We start from the raw sequence: 18,769 nt of genomic DNA, 5'->3' as shown, positions 1-18,769 counted from the left end.
AAATTATTTTTTCTTTCACAAACAAAGAAAAATTCAATTATGATATTTAAAATTTATTTTGTTGTTATTTTAAAATGAAATTAAAGAAGAAAAATTAAACAAGCAAACAAAAAAGAAAAGACTGTTAATAAAAAAGCAGTAGATTGGTGGGAACGGATCAAAACTTTAGCAACAAAACAAGGACAAAATATTAATGGCAACATCGCCACATACTAATGATTTGTACGAGCAGCCACACAGAGTCATAACAAATCCAACCATGGAAACCCGTGGGTTATTGCAGCTGATTCCAAAATTTTCTCTTTATTTTTAATTTTAATATAGAAAATAAATGAAGAAAATAAAAAACAAATAAAATAGATTTTTATTCCCATATTTTTTGCAATTTTTTTAATAAATTGAATTATAGGAAAAATTCTAGAAGGGTGAAATTGGGATATATCTTCATAATATATAATACACAGAGCGAGAGAGATATGTTGATTTTTTTCTTTTTCTTTTTTTTTTAAAGACAAAAGGTAGATATGTTGATTTTTTCAACAAATTAATAATATTTTAATTATTTTTCCATATAATTAAACTGGTAGTAGATATTCACGTGCAGTTGGATAAAAACAATTTATTTTGGATCTTTAATAATTCACAATTTTTATGATTTGGGCATCTGATCTTCAGTCAAACTTCACAATAAAAATCTCTGCAATGTGGTTGGTTTTAGATCGCTCATTGCATTGCATGTTCCACGTGGCTTTTGATCGAAAGCGACCCATTTGTTTTACAAATTTAAACAAAACAAGATTTGGGCTTAATTGGGCTGGACTACTGAAAATGTGTAGTCCACACCAATGGGCTCCTCTTTTCAGTGGATATGATAGTCCATTACAGAAGAACCTCTGACTAAACCCTAATTGAATTACTGCCCGAATTCCACAAACCTTCACCTTCATCATAATTCAACATTTCTTACTGTCTATTCGACACTCTTCTTCTCGAATTCGACCGGTAAGTTTCATTCATTTTTTGTGTGTACCTTAATATTCTTTTAAAATGGAGTTTGTTTGATTTCAACAGCAAAGATGCGTGCTTTTTTCTGTTATGATCATTTTGTGTGAGCTTATGTCTATTGTGATTTGTGGTTTTTATAATTTTTTTTACCGTTAACTCTTAATGAAATGACAAAAATACCTTTGGACAAGATGAAAGTCACGGCTCTCCCTCTCCTCCATAGCCCCTCTCTTGTCTCCTCCAAAAAAGCTAATTTTTCAGTAAGCAAAGCTCCAAAAGTTTTTTCATCTTTTTTTTTTTTTTCTTGCACAATCACACGCCTAGACAGTTCAATAAAAATTATAAAACAACTTGTGGTGATAAAAATTATAAAAAAATTTGTTTCGTTGGAAAATCTATAACCAGGGCAATCTCTCTATACATATCAAGATACCCAAACAGGAAACTAGAGCATGGGTATATTTCCATTTTGAAGGATCTTGCTTGAGCATCTATCCCAATAACCTCCGCAAGCACTCTTCCTTCCTTAACAATCCCCACACCCCCACCTGAAACACCAAAAAGAAGAGAGAGAGAGAGAGAGAGAGAGAGAGAAGAGAGCATTAGAAGTAGAAATGTTAGAGGTGGGCTGGGTGAGAGGTTAGAGGTGGGCTTGGTGAAAGGTTAGAACCATGAGATGAAAATATATGATATAGGCTTACTTGAGTTTGGCCCGACCATTGTTAAAAGATTAATACTAACTTAGCACCCTTATATGTTCTTTGTGGATTTGATATTTAGTTGATGTGAGATTCTTAACACAGCACCCTTATATGCCCTTTGTGATTTGGTATTTAGTTGATGTGAGACTGGACTTTCAGTTGACACTTGAAACTTGAAATTCTCCCTTTGAAATTGAACTGGGCTTTTTGCCCATGAAATTGGATGGGCCTCACTAGGGACTGGACATCTAGACGAGAGCCTGAATTGAAACGTAGCGGCAACACCGGTAAACTGAGGAATAATTGGATCGGGCCGGACCTGCTCTATATTAGAAGTTGAAAGGGCACCCTTATATGCCCTTTGTGATTTGGTATTTAGTTGATGTGAGACTGGACTTTCAGTTGACACTTGAAACTTGAAATTCTCCCTTTGAAATTGAACTGGGCTTTTTGCCCATGAAATTGGATGGGCCTCACTAGGGACTGGACATCTAGACGAGAGCCTGAATTGAAACGCAGCGGCAACACCGGTAAACTGAGGAATAATTGGATCGGGCCGGACCTGCTCTATATTAGAAGTTGAAAGGGCACCCTTATATGCCCTTTGTGATTTGGTATTTAGTTGATGTGAGACTGGACTTTCAGTTGACACTTGAAACTTGAAATTCTCCCTTTGAAATTGAACTGGGCTTTTTGCCCATGAAATTGGATGGGCCTCACTAGGGACTGGACATCTAGACGAGAGCCTGAATTGAAACGCAGCGGCAACACCGGTAAACTGAGGAATAATTGGATCGGGCCGGACCTGCTCTATATTAGAAGTTGAAAGGGCACCCTTATATGCCCTTTGTGATTTGGTATTTAGTTGATGTGAGACTGGACTTTCAGTTGACACTTGAAACTTGAAATTCTCCCTTTGAAATTGAACTGGGCTTTTTGCCCATGAAATTGGATGGGCCTCACTAGGGACTGGACATCTAGACGAGAGCCTGAATTGAAACGCAGCGGCAACACCGGTAAACTGAGGAATAATTGGATCGGGCCGGACCTGCTCTATATTAGAAGTTGAAAGGGTAGAGGTGGACTGGGTGAGAGGTTAGAATCCATGAGATGAAAATATATGATATGAGCTTACTTGGGCTTGGGCCAACCATTGTTAAAAGATTAGTACTAACCGATTAGCTAGCTAACTTAGCACCCTTATATGCCCTTTGTGGATTTGGTATTTAATTGACGTGGGATTCTTAACAGAGAGAACACTCATCTCAATATCTCAAAATACATGCTGGTGGGGAAATTAGTTAAGAGCCTAGAGGAGTAGGGTTTGCAGATAAAACGGAGGCGAATAATGTTGGTAAAACATATTGTGGGCGGCGGCCTGATGGGTACCCGATCATCAAAAACACAAAATAAAAGAAAAAGAAAAAAAAAAAAGGAAGAAGAAGAAGAGTAGGCAAGAAAAAGGCTCCTCTCAGTGAGAATACAAAATCATTAAAATATGAAAAATGGGAAAAAAATCAATGGAAGAAGAAAAAAAAGAAGAAAGGAAAGTAGGAGAAATAGAGTTGCGAAGGGCAACTTTTGTCATTTCAAAAAACTCATCTCACCTCTCTCTTACGTTTTGAGTTATTTTAACAGCAAGAGCCCGCAAAAGCAACCGGAGGGACTACTTTAAGATGACAGAATTAAACCTCCAGAACGAATATTCTTTTCAAATGTCAGGACTATTTAAATAATTTCATCAAATCTCAGGGACCAAATAATTAATTTCTCAAATTTTAAACCAATGGTAATAAAGAACATTATTATATCTAAGATAAATAAATTAATACCTTATGAAATTTATTTAATAAATAATATCTAAATTCATTTTAAATAGCTAAACCAAACCTACAAACTAAATTAAACCCATTAGAAAACCAATTGAAAAAACACAACAACCATGTAAAACCCATGATTTGGACCAAATCAAGCCTGATTTGAACCAAACCAACTGTTGACCTATAGGGATTCTCTAGAAATCTGAAAAATGACTATTTTGTCCTAACAAAATTTTCTCTCCTCTCTCCCCGATAGCACCACAGCCCCCTTCCCCTTCCCTTTTCGTTTTCCGATCGCCTGAGACCAAGCCCGACCAGACCTCCTTCACGCCGCCCTTGTCTCACCGCTGACACCTCTTGATCCTCTATTGCCTTCGCCTCCGGCCAAGCTAACTCCGACAGAACTGGTTTTGAATATTGGAGCTATTTCCGGTCATTTTAACCGGAAATATTCAGTTTCCGACACATTCAATAGCTAGGTAAATTAGATTTTTGACCCCTTTTCAGTATATTGCTCATGAATTCTTTGAGTATAGTTAAAGGATTTGATGCATCACCATGTTAGTGTAGAAACAATCCCTAGAAACTACTGTTTATACAAACATTTTAGAAGATTAAATTAATTTTCTTCCTAGCTATAATCAAAACACATTTTGGTGAGCATTTTGGTATGATTAGGTAAATTTAAAATGGGTATGAATTAATTGTGACAGCTTCTAACTAGAGAAATTTATATATATATATATTTGTTGAGTTAAGTCCATAGTTGGTGGTAGAGCTATGTTTTTCATAATTTATTTTTAATATAAAGGTTTTAATGATCAAGATGGAATAAGAATGAAAATTATTTTGTTATGACAGCAGGTAGCTTTGTTAATCACTTGAATTTTAGGTTTTAATATGAGTATATAGAGTTGTAATCAAGTTCTTAAATGGGGAGATGTATTAAGCAACTCGTTAAGTATGTATTTTAATAAAAAAAATCCAAGGTTCTATAGTGATGGCATCAGCTAGCTTAGCCATTTGCGTTCAACTTTTGCTTAGTGCAAGAGAAATAGTATTGTATATTTGATTTTTGATAGAAAATGAACAAGCTTAGTGAGTAGAATATGGGTTACATAAACTTGGATTTTCAACACAGCGCAAAAAACAATGTAATCTTTATTTTCAGTAATTGTTTTGATTATGTTGCTGGTTGTATGAGAATCAATTCTATCTTAGATGTCATTTGAACTCCGCAGTTGTAGGATTATTAAGTCACTTGTTATATATGAATATGTAAATTTGTATTTGAATTAGGGCCTTTGAAACGGTTTGAATTGTTGTTATTAGATTGAACCATCTAGTTGAATTTTTTTTTATTGGGCTTGTCTTCTTGAGATATATCTATTGGGTTTATTGATTGATAAACAATGTTTCAACTTACTACGGGACTCGGTGGCCTTATGCCTACCTGGGCCCTAGTGCCGGTCTGGCCACGGAAATGGGTTGTGACAATTAGCATGTGGTGTTAATCTGTTATCTCATTGACATAAAAATGGATACATTTTGTTTTGCGAATCAAGTATAATCTCAGGCTGATTGATTCTTAGCATTTTCCCATTTAATTTTAATTTCTGGAGAGTAACAATGCCACGGAAAGCAACAAGGTCCAGCCGATCAACGATGGTTCCGCCTGTGACCTTCTCCCCATTTGCACGTTCAGTTGCTAATCTTACCTCAGCTTCAATAATCAAGCGTCGGAAGCTCAACATGAAACTACACAAATCTTCCCCCCGAATACCTGGTATTGTTATCTAAGTATACATGAATATGAAATGAGATCCTCTCCACTTGTGCTTTCTGGTTCATATGGTTTGATGTTGTGTCTAGATGATGAATTTGTTAATCACAAGTTGGAAGAGAAGCACGAACAGTCTGAATCTTCTGAGGAAGAAGATTTTGAAGTAAGTCATGGCAACAAGATCTCAATTACCACTGGCCTTTTTTTTTTTTGGTGCATTTTAATATCTATTTTTATGTGTTTCAATGTGTACCTTTTGAAGGGAGTTATCCAAGCAGATTTTGCTTTCTTTGATCCGAAACCTGATGATTTTCATGGTGTGAAGATCTTGCTGCAAAATTACCTTGATAATGAACAATGGGATTTGAGTGGTTTTGCAGACTTGATATTAGGACAGACTACAGTGGGGACTGTTGTTAAATTGGAGGATGATGAAGATAATGGGCTGTTTTCTGTTGTTACTGCCCTTAACTTGGGAAGATATAAGGTAACTGATTTATACTTTCAATATGTTTTCCTTCCTTTTGCGATGATTTTTGAAGTATGAAGTCTCTCTCTCTCTCTCTCTCTCTTTTGAGTCTTGTATGGTTCCGATGGCTAATTTTCTGCAATTACATTGTGGCTCATCCTGTTAGGCAGTCTGGTAGGATGGGAATGGTTTACACTTTAGATTCCCTGCTTAAATGTGATCTGAGTACAAGCTCTTACAGCCAAGTATCTGACTCGCAGTCTCTATGTAACAAAAATTTTTCAGTGCCATGATTCTGCCTTGAACTTAATTGGGCTAAATAATTTAGCGGTGGACTTTCTCAAGAAGTCTGAATCAACTTTATGTGCATGGTTAAAAAATAACTTCTACATACACATGCTATGTGTATGACAACATATCTGCGAAAGATAACAAACCCTGCTCATGACTTATCTACCTAGCTTTTTGAACCTGTCATTTAAGAGCATGTAGATAATCACCTTTTCAAACAAGTCTTTTTTTGAATGATAGTTGTCTGTTTATTCTCAGTTTGCTGTTAACCATTGATTGTACTTGACAGTTCTTCAGATCTATGACATTTCGTTTGTGCTGGCTACTGAATTATGTGCTGGTTCCTACCAGGATCACAAATGTATTAAAGAGGTCAAGGAGTTCCTAACCAAAGTATGCCAGGACAAGAATGTAATGGATGATTTAAGATTGTTTTTGGAAGAGCAAGCACATGATGTTGGTCTGTTGGTCTCTCAACGTGTTTTCAATCTTCCTCCCCAACTTTTGCCACCTCTTTATGATGCCCTCTTTGACGAAATCTTATGGGCTACAGAAGATGAGGTTAGATGAGAATGTTGTATGGAATGGGTGAGCTAAATATCTTTCTTCACTTTGCTGTACTTCACTTTGTCTGCTTACTAAATTTTACTGTTTCATTGTTGTTGAAGCCAACTGAGGAGCTGAGGAAAGCTTTCTGCTTCAAGTCCTATTTCATAGTTAGTAGAATTTACAAGGTAAACCATTTTATAGAATCTCCTGCTGTTGTTTGTACTTTTACTTTGTGCTCTTTTAGGATCTATCGTTGAAGTAATGTTCTCTCTCTCTCTCTCTCTCTCTTTCCCCCTCTACACACGCACACACACACACACATATATATATATATGAGTATAAGTATATTTCATGGGTGGATTTGAAACCACAGCACAAGAATGCAGACCACAAAAGGGGGCAAAACAGTCACAACGAGGAACCACTGATATATGTTAAGCCTGAAGATGAAATTTTTCACAAGGTACAGATTCTTTTAACATCAGCATAATGCAAGATGCTGCTGTTGCTTCTTTCTCATGCACTGGTTGTTTCCAAATAACTTTCAGCTCTGCAAGTGGTCTTTCTATTTTCCTTTGCACTCGGAGAATGTAACAACTCATGAGGTAAGTACTATTGCTCTATCCTAATAGAGCTATTTTGGTCAAGTCGTTAACTAGCTAGTTTCAAATTGAATATCGCTGATATAGTTATTGTTGAAATCAATGAGTTTAAGAGCTTTCGTACATTGCTAATGATGGACTTATATTATTTCCTTGTTGCAGCTCTGCTCTTTCTTTCTTTTTTCCCCCCTTTATTCTTTTGTCCGCTGAGATGATTTTTTTTTTTTTTGTTTGGTGCCGTTTGGTTTGGCAATAAGCATTCACGCGTTTTTCATTATGGCTCGCCTGTACCTTTATTCATGCCACTGCTGGCTTCTGTAGCCGGTTGTTAATGTTTCTTTGGTTTGATTGCTATTGCAGCTAAGAAATTACCAATTAAGGGGTTTGGTCATGGCTGTTGAGGCAGACAAAGTTCCTAATTTTCGAAAGAAGTTACATTCTTTGATTGATGAATCCTGAAGTCCCATTGTAGGCGTCTTGACTTTTCATTTTGCAAATTTTCTGTATTCCACACACCTTACATTCTTTTTTCCTTCAAAAATAGTTGCAAAATACTTGTTTCATCTAGTTAAGCTAAGTTGATTTCAACTGTATGTTCATGGGTTATCTGGTGTTCGAAAGTTTTCATTTCTTCCTGTGCTGGATGCAATTAATCAGTTTGAGGAGGAACTCTTTTTGCATTTAGATTAATAATTAACTCATTACATAGTAACTCAATATTTTTCGTTTCCAATTTAGGTCATGTTTGGCAATATTAGTTGTTTTAGTATTTATTAGTTCTATTAACTATTAGTTGTTTACTAGCTGTTAGCTAAACATTAAAGGATAATGTTTCATAATCTACTCTCAAATGCTATGCCATGGTACAATATAAATAACAGAGGAAGTTTTAACTAGAGTAAAAACACTAAACACAACCTTAAATGCTTGCCGAACATGTCTTCAATATAGCCTTTTCATCTCTCTTTTCCCTTCGCATCACAGATATACTGGCATTTATATCAAGAATTCAATGATTGATAGTGGAAAAACCTTATCAGCGTTTGATAATCCTCCTGAGATAAGATCTGATCTGAGAATTTATACTTAAATAGGTAATGTCAGTTAGTGCCTAAGCAACTAGCCGCATGGTTTCTTTAATTGTTCTTTGTCAATGGAAATAAAAGAATATGGCATTGGCATCTCAGCTCGAAGAAGTCCAACAATCAGTGCATCGAAAGGTTCAAATAAAATTTTGACATTTAAAGATTTTTTATTCTTGTATTTTTTCACAAATTAGAAATTCTTTCAGAAAGATTCCCTTCAACAAAAGCTGAGCTAAGATCCATTCATTACATGTAGAATTCCTTAGACCTTGATGAGGTCTTATGTTAAAAGATTGAATGAAGATACCTATTCAATGGTTATATTTAAATTATAAGTGTCGGCTCAGTTAATAAATGAATTTATTTTTCATCAGATAGTATTTGTATTAGTCGGGTTGAAGAACATATTTAATATGGTACGGAAAAGCTTGGGTCGGGAAAGAAAAGAAAAGAAAAAAAAAAATTTCATGCACATGAGAAGATAAAATACTCGTTTCTTTAATAACTTTTTAGCATGTGAGGCAAAAGCATTAAAAATAATATATTAACAACTTATAACTGTTACATTGACCATGGACAAGTTAAAGGGTCCAAAATCACATGCACAGGCATGTGGGTGATGATTTTAATTGGACAAGCAAAATCTTGTTACTAAAAGAGATCCTTGTGGGGGCACTATTCTTGCCCCTTCCTCTGGGCAAAATCTACTTCAATAACAGAAACCCCTGCCCCTAAATGGGGTGGGGGGGCCATTTTCCTTATCTCTTTTTGCCTACACAGCCAAGCAAAGGTTATTTAAACTTTTTTTCTTCTTTATTTTTTGGTGTCGAAGTGATTGCTGAAACTACAAAATGATTAGGGACATACTGCACATGGGACGAATTTAGGAATTTTAGTGTCTTTTTGACCCATTTTGGCCCCTTATTGGATATTCATTATCAAAAAACGTTACTTTGTACCGGTCAGAATCCATTGCCTTGAACTTTGCGTGACGGGTTATCCATTGTTCTTCAATTCTAGCTTATCCGTTAAGGATGCTCGTTTCGCCTACTCGAAACTATACGGGTGAGGATTTAGTTAACCCAACTGACTTAGTTGGGTTTGATTTATTTAAATATGTATTTATGACATCCAAATCCAAAACTAAATAGTATAATAACCAATTCAAACTGAAAGTCAAACAATTTTATTTATCCAATCAATCGGTAAATAGATCTCTAAGACAACTATCTCAACGTGTCAATTAGAAATGGAAAATTGCGTACTCTTATATACGAATAATTCTACTAACTTGAGAAATTATATGAACTGTAGCAATTCTCGAGGTTAATGGATAGGGTATGACTTTATAAAATATAATAAGAATACCCAATAAATTTAAAACATCAGATATTGAAGAGGTATTCCTCAGTTCACTTTTTCACCTACTAGGATTTAAGAAATAGAAAGAGGCATTTGGTCAAAAGTCTTGAAGCATAAGAAAAGGAAGAGAAGAGTTCATTAATATGATTTATATAGAAGCTGACCATCTCCTTTCATTTCATCATTAAAACTGAATTTCCTATCTTACCGATACTTACCATTGGTCCCAATGGGCCCTTATGTGGGCTGTAATTTTTTAAGTGTAAAGATCCATCATTTAAGATTTCACATCGAGAGACTTGAGTTAGTATATTTTATCAAAATTGTGTAATTTTAAAAAAAATATTATTTTATCACCGTCTTATGCGTGTATTTTTGTTGTTTTTTTATAAAATACTTGGTGTTGGCCAACGATAATGAATATATATATAGAGAAGTATTTGGCAAAATATGATTTTGAAATATGAATGAATAAAAAAAAAAAAAAAAGGAAAAAGAGTAAAAATGATCAGTTGGTTATAGCTTGAGGAGTAAACATGGTCCCGTCAGATTAGTAGATAACTGAAAACCAACCACTTGGTCACAAAATGAGCTCCATAGCTTAAGTGGAGAAACGGCTGGCTTACATTTGTTTGTGTTGATAAATATCTCTAACTTACAACCAACACCATGTCCCTTTCCATCTGCCTCTATCTGGTTGACTCATCACGTTACTGTGTTATTACCTCCTATAATTTTACCACGTGGCTTTCTTTCGTTTATCGAGTATATAAAAAAAAAAAGAAAAGAAAGTGGACCATGCATTGAAATTTGATAATAATGGTATAGTAATATGAGATAGCGCGTGAATTGTACTCCCCAGCAATTTGCTGTGATTGCACTTGTTGGGCGGGTCCCTTCCACTTCCTTGATTTTTAAACGCCGCTTTCCAATTACAGCCAGGCTGTCAGTCTGAAAATCACAACACGCCCTCGTAGTCGCGCGTGTATGCAACGTGTTTACGGTTTTAACAGATGGAGGGAGAGTCGCTGTTTTAGATCTGTCTAATTAAATTAAATTAAATTTAAATCTGAGTTTAATAAAAATAAGCATACGTATGGTTAATCCCTAGATGGGATCATTGGTCTCGTTTAAATTGAAACTGAATTGAAATAGATTCTAGAAAATTCAAATTAAATTTACTTTTAATTTAATTAATTAAAAGAATTCAACGTTATAAAAATTTTCTTCATTAGTGTTTATAAAAAAAAAAAAAAAAAGCCTTTAAAGCGTGAATTGAAGAGTGTAAAACCACCGATTTCCATTATAAGTAAAAGCATAGACCCACCACGTTGGGTGGTCTAACACTATATCATGTTATATACATTATTTATATTTATATTAATTAATTAAACTTTTTTTGGAAAAAAAAAAGGAAGAAAGAAGTGAAGAAGCATGAAATGGAATTTGATGGTCCTTTCAGGCTTCTCTCTTTTGCCAGTTTTGGGAAAGTTTGATTTGACACCATTTTCACTTACAGTGACATGAATACAACAATAAAGCTTTAGCACTCAATGGAAATGAAGAAAACATGGAATTAGAAGGAAGGGTATGTCTGTCACTAACTTGTCCATTTTCCTTCGTAAATTATTTAACCTAAATTTTCTTGAAAAATAATAATTATTTTTTGAGAATGTATTATTATTATTAATTAAGTTTATAATCATTATTGAATTTTATTAGTAACATAGGTTAATCACCACCTAATTGTAGCCATCAATGCCTAAATTATAGAGCTAATCAGACATTTTTATGTCAATTTTGGATTTTTTTTTTAATTTTATATTATGATGATTTGAGAAAAGAAATGAAAAAGATAAGATACTTTGAGATATTCCAGTGGAACCAATTACAAATGCTAACTAGCTGTTACTCAACCATGCATGTCAGCTATGATATAAAATTTAAAATAAATAATAAATTGTACACCTACCATATAATAAAATAGATACGCAAATATTAGATAATTAATTATTTTGATTATGCTTTAAGAATATCTTTCACTAAATGATTCCTTGTTAACTAGTTTGAAGAATTAATTATTTAGATTAGCTTGTCAATTCCTTTCTTGCCGGCGCAGGTCTTCCTGCAACTCCAAATTAAAATCTTTATTTATGCAAAGTGGCTTTCATCAAATTATTTTCTACAAATATATATAAATATACATATATTAAATTATTGTCTGCGACTGTTTAACAGTTAAATAAATTTGACCACGTTATTCGCTCCGGATTGGCCTATAAAATTTTTCTGTTAGTATTATTTTTTAACATGGACAAGTAACAAAAGTAAACAAAAAAAATTTACTTAATATAGTGATTTGTTTAATTACTGGATAACAGCATAGTGGTGAAAATAAATAAAATAAACACAGCATGATAGATAATAATGTGCTGGAAACATATATTACATTTATAGCGAACTAGCTGGATTGATCAAACTGCAAATTATATGCCACAGAGGGAAAGGGTAGGTTGTGAGGCGATGGTTGCCAACCGGCAGACCTTGACAGTACAAATGATTAGCCTTTGTTATACGGATTCTCATTCTCGTTTTTACTAATTAGCTGTATTAGTTGAAACCAATTTTATTTTAATCCCATTAAAAATAATTTGATATAAAAAGAATAATCAATCACTCAATTGAAAATTTTTAAGATTTGAGGACAAGAAACCAATTAACACTTTAATTATTGTTATAAAAATAGTTACACTTTCACGGTGTTCGGCAACAGAAACGCTATTATTTATAGTGTTCAGTAACATAACATTTGAATTAGTTTTTAGAAATTAAGATAATTTTTATAAAATGTTAACACACGTAACTTTTAGCGTTTTATAAAAATCTACTCCAATAAACACTATTAAAACAACTAATAGTTATTAAAATAATTAATTTTATTGAAAAGATTATTTGTCAAGTGATTAATTGGACGCACCATAAACATAAACCTGAGTCAAAGTAATCTTCTTGTAATCATATAACCAAAATCGCCATAGCCAACAACAGGAAAATCCAAACACAATTCACCATGTCCATGTCTACTCTCTATTACTACTTATTTATTTTAGACTGCAAGTACTTTGTCATTTATTGTAATAATTCAGCACCAAAATATTTATTTTCGGAACATGCAACTTCAATTTTCTTCTAAGGCCAAGAGCAGGTCAAACAATTTTTTTTAGATTATTTTTTTTTTTAACTTAATTATAAACGATACATATATGCTTCAAAAAAACTACATATAATTTTTTTTTTTTTTAACCCCCATACGTTTAACGGTCTATGAAATTCAATATTAGCCATTGTGGACGCCGGGTCAACCCACTGGAGAGAAACCGAAGCTTTAACCCACCGGAGAGAAGACGGGGAAAAGGAAGGAAGAAACGAACGAACGGCCTCCAATCTAGGAAGTTAACTGTGGGGCCCAACATTAACTGGAATCTAAAAACGTGTAACAATCACATGGGTTGTGGGCCCGAGATACTGGTATGAATTCAGATGCCACCTTGAAGGGGCAAGTGCGAAGGGGACGGGACCCTCGTAAGCATGTAGGTATCACGTGGTGCGAGCGTGTCAGTTTTTTTTTTTTATTTTTCTAAAGTAAATATTCTTTGGGTTCACGTGCTAACTATCATATATCATGTGTTTAAAAATTTTAGGATGACAGAAAAGTTACAAACTAAATTTCCCTTTCCTCACTATAATCATCTATTAGTTTTATCAATTCAAATTACGAACTATAATTAAAGTTTCTAACAGTAATGAAATGGTGAAAGATAAAAATAAAAATAATTTTTTTAAAAAAAATCATTTCATTAGGGATAATCTCAAATTTTAAACTCAAATTTACCGATAAAAATTCACTTATGATATAATTCAGTTTTATTAATTTAATTGCTTATCATAAGAAAAAATAAATAAAATAATAATAATTTTTTAGAAATAAGAGTCAGATAAAATAATTATTTTATGTATTTTAAATTACTCAAAGTTGCGATGTTGGCTATGGCTAAAAAAGAAGTGGACCGGCTAAATATAAAATAAAAAGGAGAAATTTTCAAAATATAGTTACTAACTCCGTTAAGTTACTAGTTAGTACGGGCAAATTTCGGCTTTTATAATTGTAGTCCGTCCAGTAAATAATTTTTACGTGAGAGGAGAAGAGGATTTGGATGTTGACTGCGGGGCCGCTCGAATCAAATGGTCTGCTTTGTGTGGGGCAATCCTGACATTTGATGTTTAATCATTAAGGGCGTGTTTCTCACGCTCCATTGGCACGCGCTTATCCTGATCGTTTACCAATACCCGTTTGGTATAACGGAGTAGTAATAAAAGCCGTCGTCAAATGCTTTCTCTAGACAGGTAGTTAATCTAATTAGATAACGAGTAATCTTTTTTTTTTTTTTTATTTTCATCCTAATAACATAATTGAAGGTAGAATATTTTTCAAACAACAATTGTAAATTTTTTTATTAGCAAAATATTTATGTTGATTGACTGATAAATTAAAAAATATATAGAATATTTTTTAGGTAAATTATTTTGGAAAAGAAAGCCCAAGTCTTGAAAGTAAATCATAAAAGAAAATATTACTGCTTGTTTTATACAATTTTTTTTTTGAAAATAAATAATGTATTAATTATGTTTGGTAAGTGATTTGCCTATGATACTTTCATTATTGGACAGTTGTCGTACTGTCAATATTATGAAACAAATTATAAGTGATCAAATAAATATATTTAATAATGAATATACTATTCAATTGCATTATTAAAAATTAAATATTAACTGCAAATTTAAATATTGTTGAGTCATTTGAGTGGAAAGCTCTAAAAGTTTTAGTGAAGTACACGAGTTGAGGCCTCATTTAAATGGGTTGGAAGTCTAGAGGGCAGACCTAAACCAAAACCCTAGAAAGCAGTGAGTGTAATTTATAGTACTATAGCAAAAGGCAAAGCAAAACACAAAAATGGCAGTTGGGGACAGTTTTTCATCTGAAAATGAAGAGAAGATATATAAATATAAGCAATGCAATGAATTGAAAAGGCCGTATTAATGGAAGCTGTAATATTGGCATTCTTAGAACATGGCAGTAAACCTACGAAACAAGGGTAAGAACCATAATTTAAAACCTGCAAATAGTTTTTTCCATAAATAGTGACATTATTATTTATTAAATGAAGTGTCTTTACCACCTAACTATCTTTCTATACAGGCACGAGCCGCCCTTTGCGTCCTTTTTACCTAATATTTTCTACAACGAAATATGAAGTTTCAACTTGCTAAATACCTTTCTCACTTCCACTTTGGTTATATTTTATGTTTACATTACTGAGACATTGGACAATATTTTCTTCTGTAACCTCGACTTCCAACTAGATTCATCCAGTTTAGTTAGCTGGACCGATTCGAACTGAATTATTTTTTTCATTTCTCATTTTCTGTAAAACATCCTTAATCGTAATATTATCGTGCTTCCACACTGGATTGAATTGTTTAAATTGAGATTTTTTTTGAGTTGGAACACCTCAACATTACCCATTTAGGCAATGAAATAATCCTTTAACTACCGTTTAAAAATCAACATTTTCTATCTTAACATCCTAAGTTAACCTGTAAATATTAGATTAGTAGCAACATAATAATAATAATGCATGTAGTAATTATTTAGTTTCGTCTATCTTATCTGTTTGAGCTGTTGCTGTTGTTGTTAGCCTGATGGTCCATTGGAGCTTGCGCCCCATCACGAGCCTTTATTTATTTATTTATTTTTTAAAATGTAGTATTTGTTAGTAATTTTTTAATTTATTTTTGCCTGGTATGAAGTGCTAGTACTGGTGAAAAACCAAGCAAAACCCCCAATCCCCAATGTCCAGATTCTTCCCTCTCCCTCCTCACCCATTCACAGCTCCCTTTGTTTTTTGAGCACCACCACATACCGACCTACCCACCATACAAACACAGAGAGAGTACCAAGAACAAAGGGAAAACAAGATCTAATCATGAAACGGGAGCACTCAAATCAGCATCTTCGGTTAGACCCAACATCTGCCGGCAGTTCTTCTACTGCCTATTCTTCCATGGCGGCTACATCGGCGGCGCCTGATACTAGTTGTAAAAGCAAGATATGGGAAGACGAAGCACAAGGTGATGGTGGAATGGATGAGCTTTTAGCTGTTTTGGGTTATAAGGTAAGGTCATCCGACATGGCAGAAGTAGCTCAAAAGCTTGAACAACTTGAAGAAGTTATGTGTAATGTACAGGAAGATGGACTTTCTCATCTTTCTTCTGAAACTGTTCATTATAATCCTTCTGATATATCTACATGGCTTGAAAGTATGTTATCTGAGCTTAATCCTAATCCTAATTTCGATCCACAACCTTCTTTAAATGATTCATTTTTTGCTGCTCCTGAATCTTCCACTGTCACCTCTATCGATTTTGCCGAACAACAGAAATCAAACAAGCATGCCAGTGGAGTAATGGCTTTTGAAGAATCTTCTTCTGATTACGATCTTAAAGCTATTCCTGGTAAGGCTGTTTTTGCTCGATCTCATCAAATCGATTCCTCTTCTTCTTCTCCTCGAGATCCCAAACGCTTGAAACCCACTTACCCACCACTACCACCACCACCACCGGCAGCAGCAGCTGCAACATCTTCATCTTCTTCTACTATTAGTGGCGTTTCCGTTTCTGGTTCTGGCTCTGTTTCTTTTGGTGTGTCAACTGAGTCAACTCGTCCAGTGGTCCTAGTGGACTCGCAAGAAAACGGAATCCGACTCGTTCATCTTCTAATGGCTTGTGCAGAAGCTGTTCAAGATAATAACCTAACTCTAGCCGAAGCTTTAGTAAAGCAAATCGGTTTCTTGGCTGCTTCTCAAGCCGGAGCGATGCGTAAGGTGGCCACCTACTTCGCCGAGGCCTTGGCTCGAAGAATCTATAGACTCTACCCACCAAGTCCAGTAGACCATTCCTTATCCGATATTCTTCAGATGCACTTCTACGAAACTTGCCCATATCTCAAATTCGCTCATTTCACTGCAAATCAAGCAATCCTTGAAGCTTTTGAAGGGAAAAAGCGAGTCCATGTCATCGATTTCTCCATGAATGAAGGTATGCAATGGCCTGCTTTATTACAAGCTCTTGCTCTTAGACCTGGTGGCCCGCCAGCTTTCCGGTTAACCGGAATTGGACCTCCTTCGCATGATGATTCCGATCACCTTCAAGAAGTAGGGTGGAAATTGGCTCAGTTAGCGGAGACGATTCATGTTGAGTTTGAATATAGAGGATTCGTAGCTAATAGTTTAGCAGATCTCGACGCGTCTATGCTTGAACTTAGGCCCAATGAGTTTGAGTCTCTCGCGGTTAACTCAGTCTTCGAGTTACATAAATTGTTAGCCAGACCAGGCGCCATTGAGAAAGTTCTTTCAGTAGTGAAACAGATGAAACCGGAGATTGTTACTATTGTTGAACAAGAAGCGAACCATAATGGTCCGGTTTTCTTAGACCGATTTACTGAGTCATTGCATTATTACTCGACTCTGTTTGACTCGTTAGAAGGATCGGCGAGTACTCAAGATAAGGTGATGTCTGAGGTGTACTTAGGTAAACAAATTTGCAATGTTGTGGCATGTGAAGGGGCAGACCGAGTTGAGAGACACGAGACATTAACTCAGTGGCGAACTCGGTTGGGCTCATCAGGGTTTGTGCCGGTTCATCTCGGGTCCAATGCGTTTAAGCAAGCAAGCATGTTACTGGCCTTATTTGCCGGCGGAGATGGGTATAGAGTGGAAGAGAATAATGGGTGTTTGACGCTGGGTTGGCATACTCGGCCACTCATTGCAACATCGGCATGGCGGGTCGTCAACAAATAAGCAGTAACTCGCTGGGTTGTGAACTCGGGCGAGTGAGTCAAGTCAACTCTATTTCAACCTCACCAAATCGTAGGGGTGGGGATTGTACTGACGTGGGTAAAAAATTGAGACCCACCAGTCTCTTAAGTGTGTCTCTTCACTTTTGTGTTCCCTCTACCTCTCTTGTTGTCATCCTCTTTTAACTGTTTTACATTTTCACTTTCCTTTTGTTTAGGTAAATTACCTCTTTCGTTTTTTTTTTTTTTTTTTTTTAATTGGGTATTTTTATTTTTCATTTTTTATTTTGTATTTTTCAGGGCTGTGTATTTATATATAAAATATATTGGTGCTAATAACTAATAAAAAGATAAAACTCCTTTTCATCAACTACAAAATCTATTGGTTTTGATTTTGCAAGCATAATCTGCTCTTCACATTTAAGATTTACCCAAAATGATTGAAACATACCAACGCTTTTAGTATATTTGATCGTTAATGCACTAAAATCAGTCAAAATTACTTTTTTTTTTAATTTAAATTTTATTATCCATTAAAAAAAAAGATAAATAGTAATAACTTTTCAAAAAAATCCTCTGTGGATTGATTTTAGGGTTGCTTTTTGGTTTGTTATATTTAATTTTTTTTCTTCATTAAATTATTATTTTTACACATCACCTTCCGCTAGTTATATTGTCTGAATCCGTTCAGGATTAATTTGGTGTATGAATAAATTCACCACCGAGCGTGGTAAATTTAATTAAAACGACATGTAATTTTATATGTGAAAAGTGCCTCGGAATGGGCTTTTTCTCGTCAAATTGGATGTTCATCATTTGCATCTTCCTTCTCTAGGGTTATTGCAGTGGTTGGATCATGATGTTCATGGAGTAGCTTTTAGCCATAATTGTGTCACTTTTTCTTTTTTCTTTTTGAGCTTTTGTTCACCATATGTAAGAAAAATCAATGAAACATTATCCTATTTTGATGTATAAATAATATTAGTTAAGAGCTTAACCTAAACAAATAAAATTAGAACTTTACTCCAAATAACAAAATATATAAATTTGCTTGATACAAAGATGCATGTTTCGAATTACAGTTAGGACAAGACATATGAGAAAGGTAATGATGAGTGGGCATTTATTCAAGGTAGAACTCTATAACTACTACTGCTACTACTGTTCTTCTACTACAAATTCCAGAAAAC

The 18,769-nt window shown here is 34.5% G+C and overlaps 2 protein-coding genes across 4 annotated transcripts; both read left to right on the top strand.

The window, feature by feature from the left end:
* Positions 1–3,731: 3,731 nt before the first annotated feature.
* Positions 3,732–7,813, top strand: LOC105634084 (protein BCCIP homolog). 3 transcript variants are annotated; one of them, XM_012216864.4, is made up of 9 exons: positions 3,732–4,005; positions 5,119–5,312; positions 5,399–5,472; positions 5,572–5,796; positions 6,421–6,630; positions 6,738–6,803; positions 6,992–7,081; positions 7,167–7,223; positions 7,581–7,813. In XM_012216864.4, the coding sequence occupies exons 2-9, from the start codon at positions 5,156–5,158 to the stop codon at positions 7,677–7,679; spliced, it is 978 nt and encodes a 325-aa protein (XP_012072254.1). In that variant the 5' UTR covers positions 3,732–4,005; positions 5,119–5,155; the 3' UTR covers positions 7,680–7,813. The 3 variants fall into 3 exon arrangements, with proteins under 3 accessions (XP_012072254.1, XP_012072253.1, XP_012072252.1); XM_012216862.4 differs by having other exon boundaries at positions 3,733–4,005; positions 5,149–5,312; XM_012216863.4 differs by having other exon boundaries at positions 3,732–5,312.
* Positions 7,814–15,500: 7,687 nt separating this feature from the next.
* Positions 15,501–17,802, top strand: LOC105634083 (DELLA protein GAIP-B). Its single transcript, XM_012216861.4, has one exon. It carries the CDS (start codon positions 15,712–15,714, stop codon positions 17,581–17,583), a length of 1,872 nt encoding a protein of 623 aa, XP_012072251.1. The 5' UTR covers positions 15,501–15,711; the 3' UTR covers positions 17,584–17,802.
* The last annotated feature ends 967 nt before the right edge of the window (positions 17,803–18,769 follow it).

Source organism: Jatropha curcas, chromosome 11, assembly GCF_041381405.1.
Source record: "Jatropha curcas cultivar XTBG-Jc1 chromosome 11, XTBG_Jcur_1.0, whole genome shotgun sequence".
Lineage (NCBI taxonomy): Eukaryota > Viridiplantae > Streptophyta > Magnoliopsida > Malpighiales > Euphorbiaceae > Jatropha > Jatropha curcas.
The sequence above is the reverse complement of the archived record's forward strand: the minus strand, read 5'-3'. Positions and strand labels throughout refer to the sequence as shown.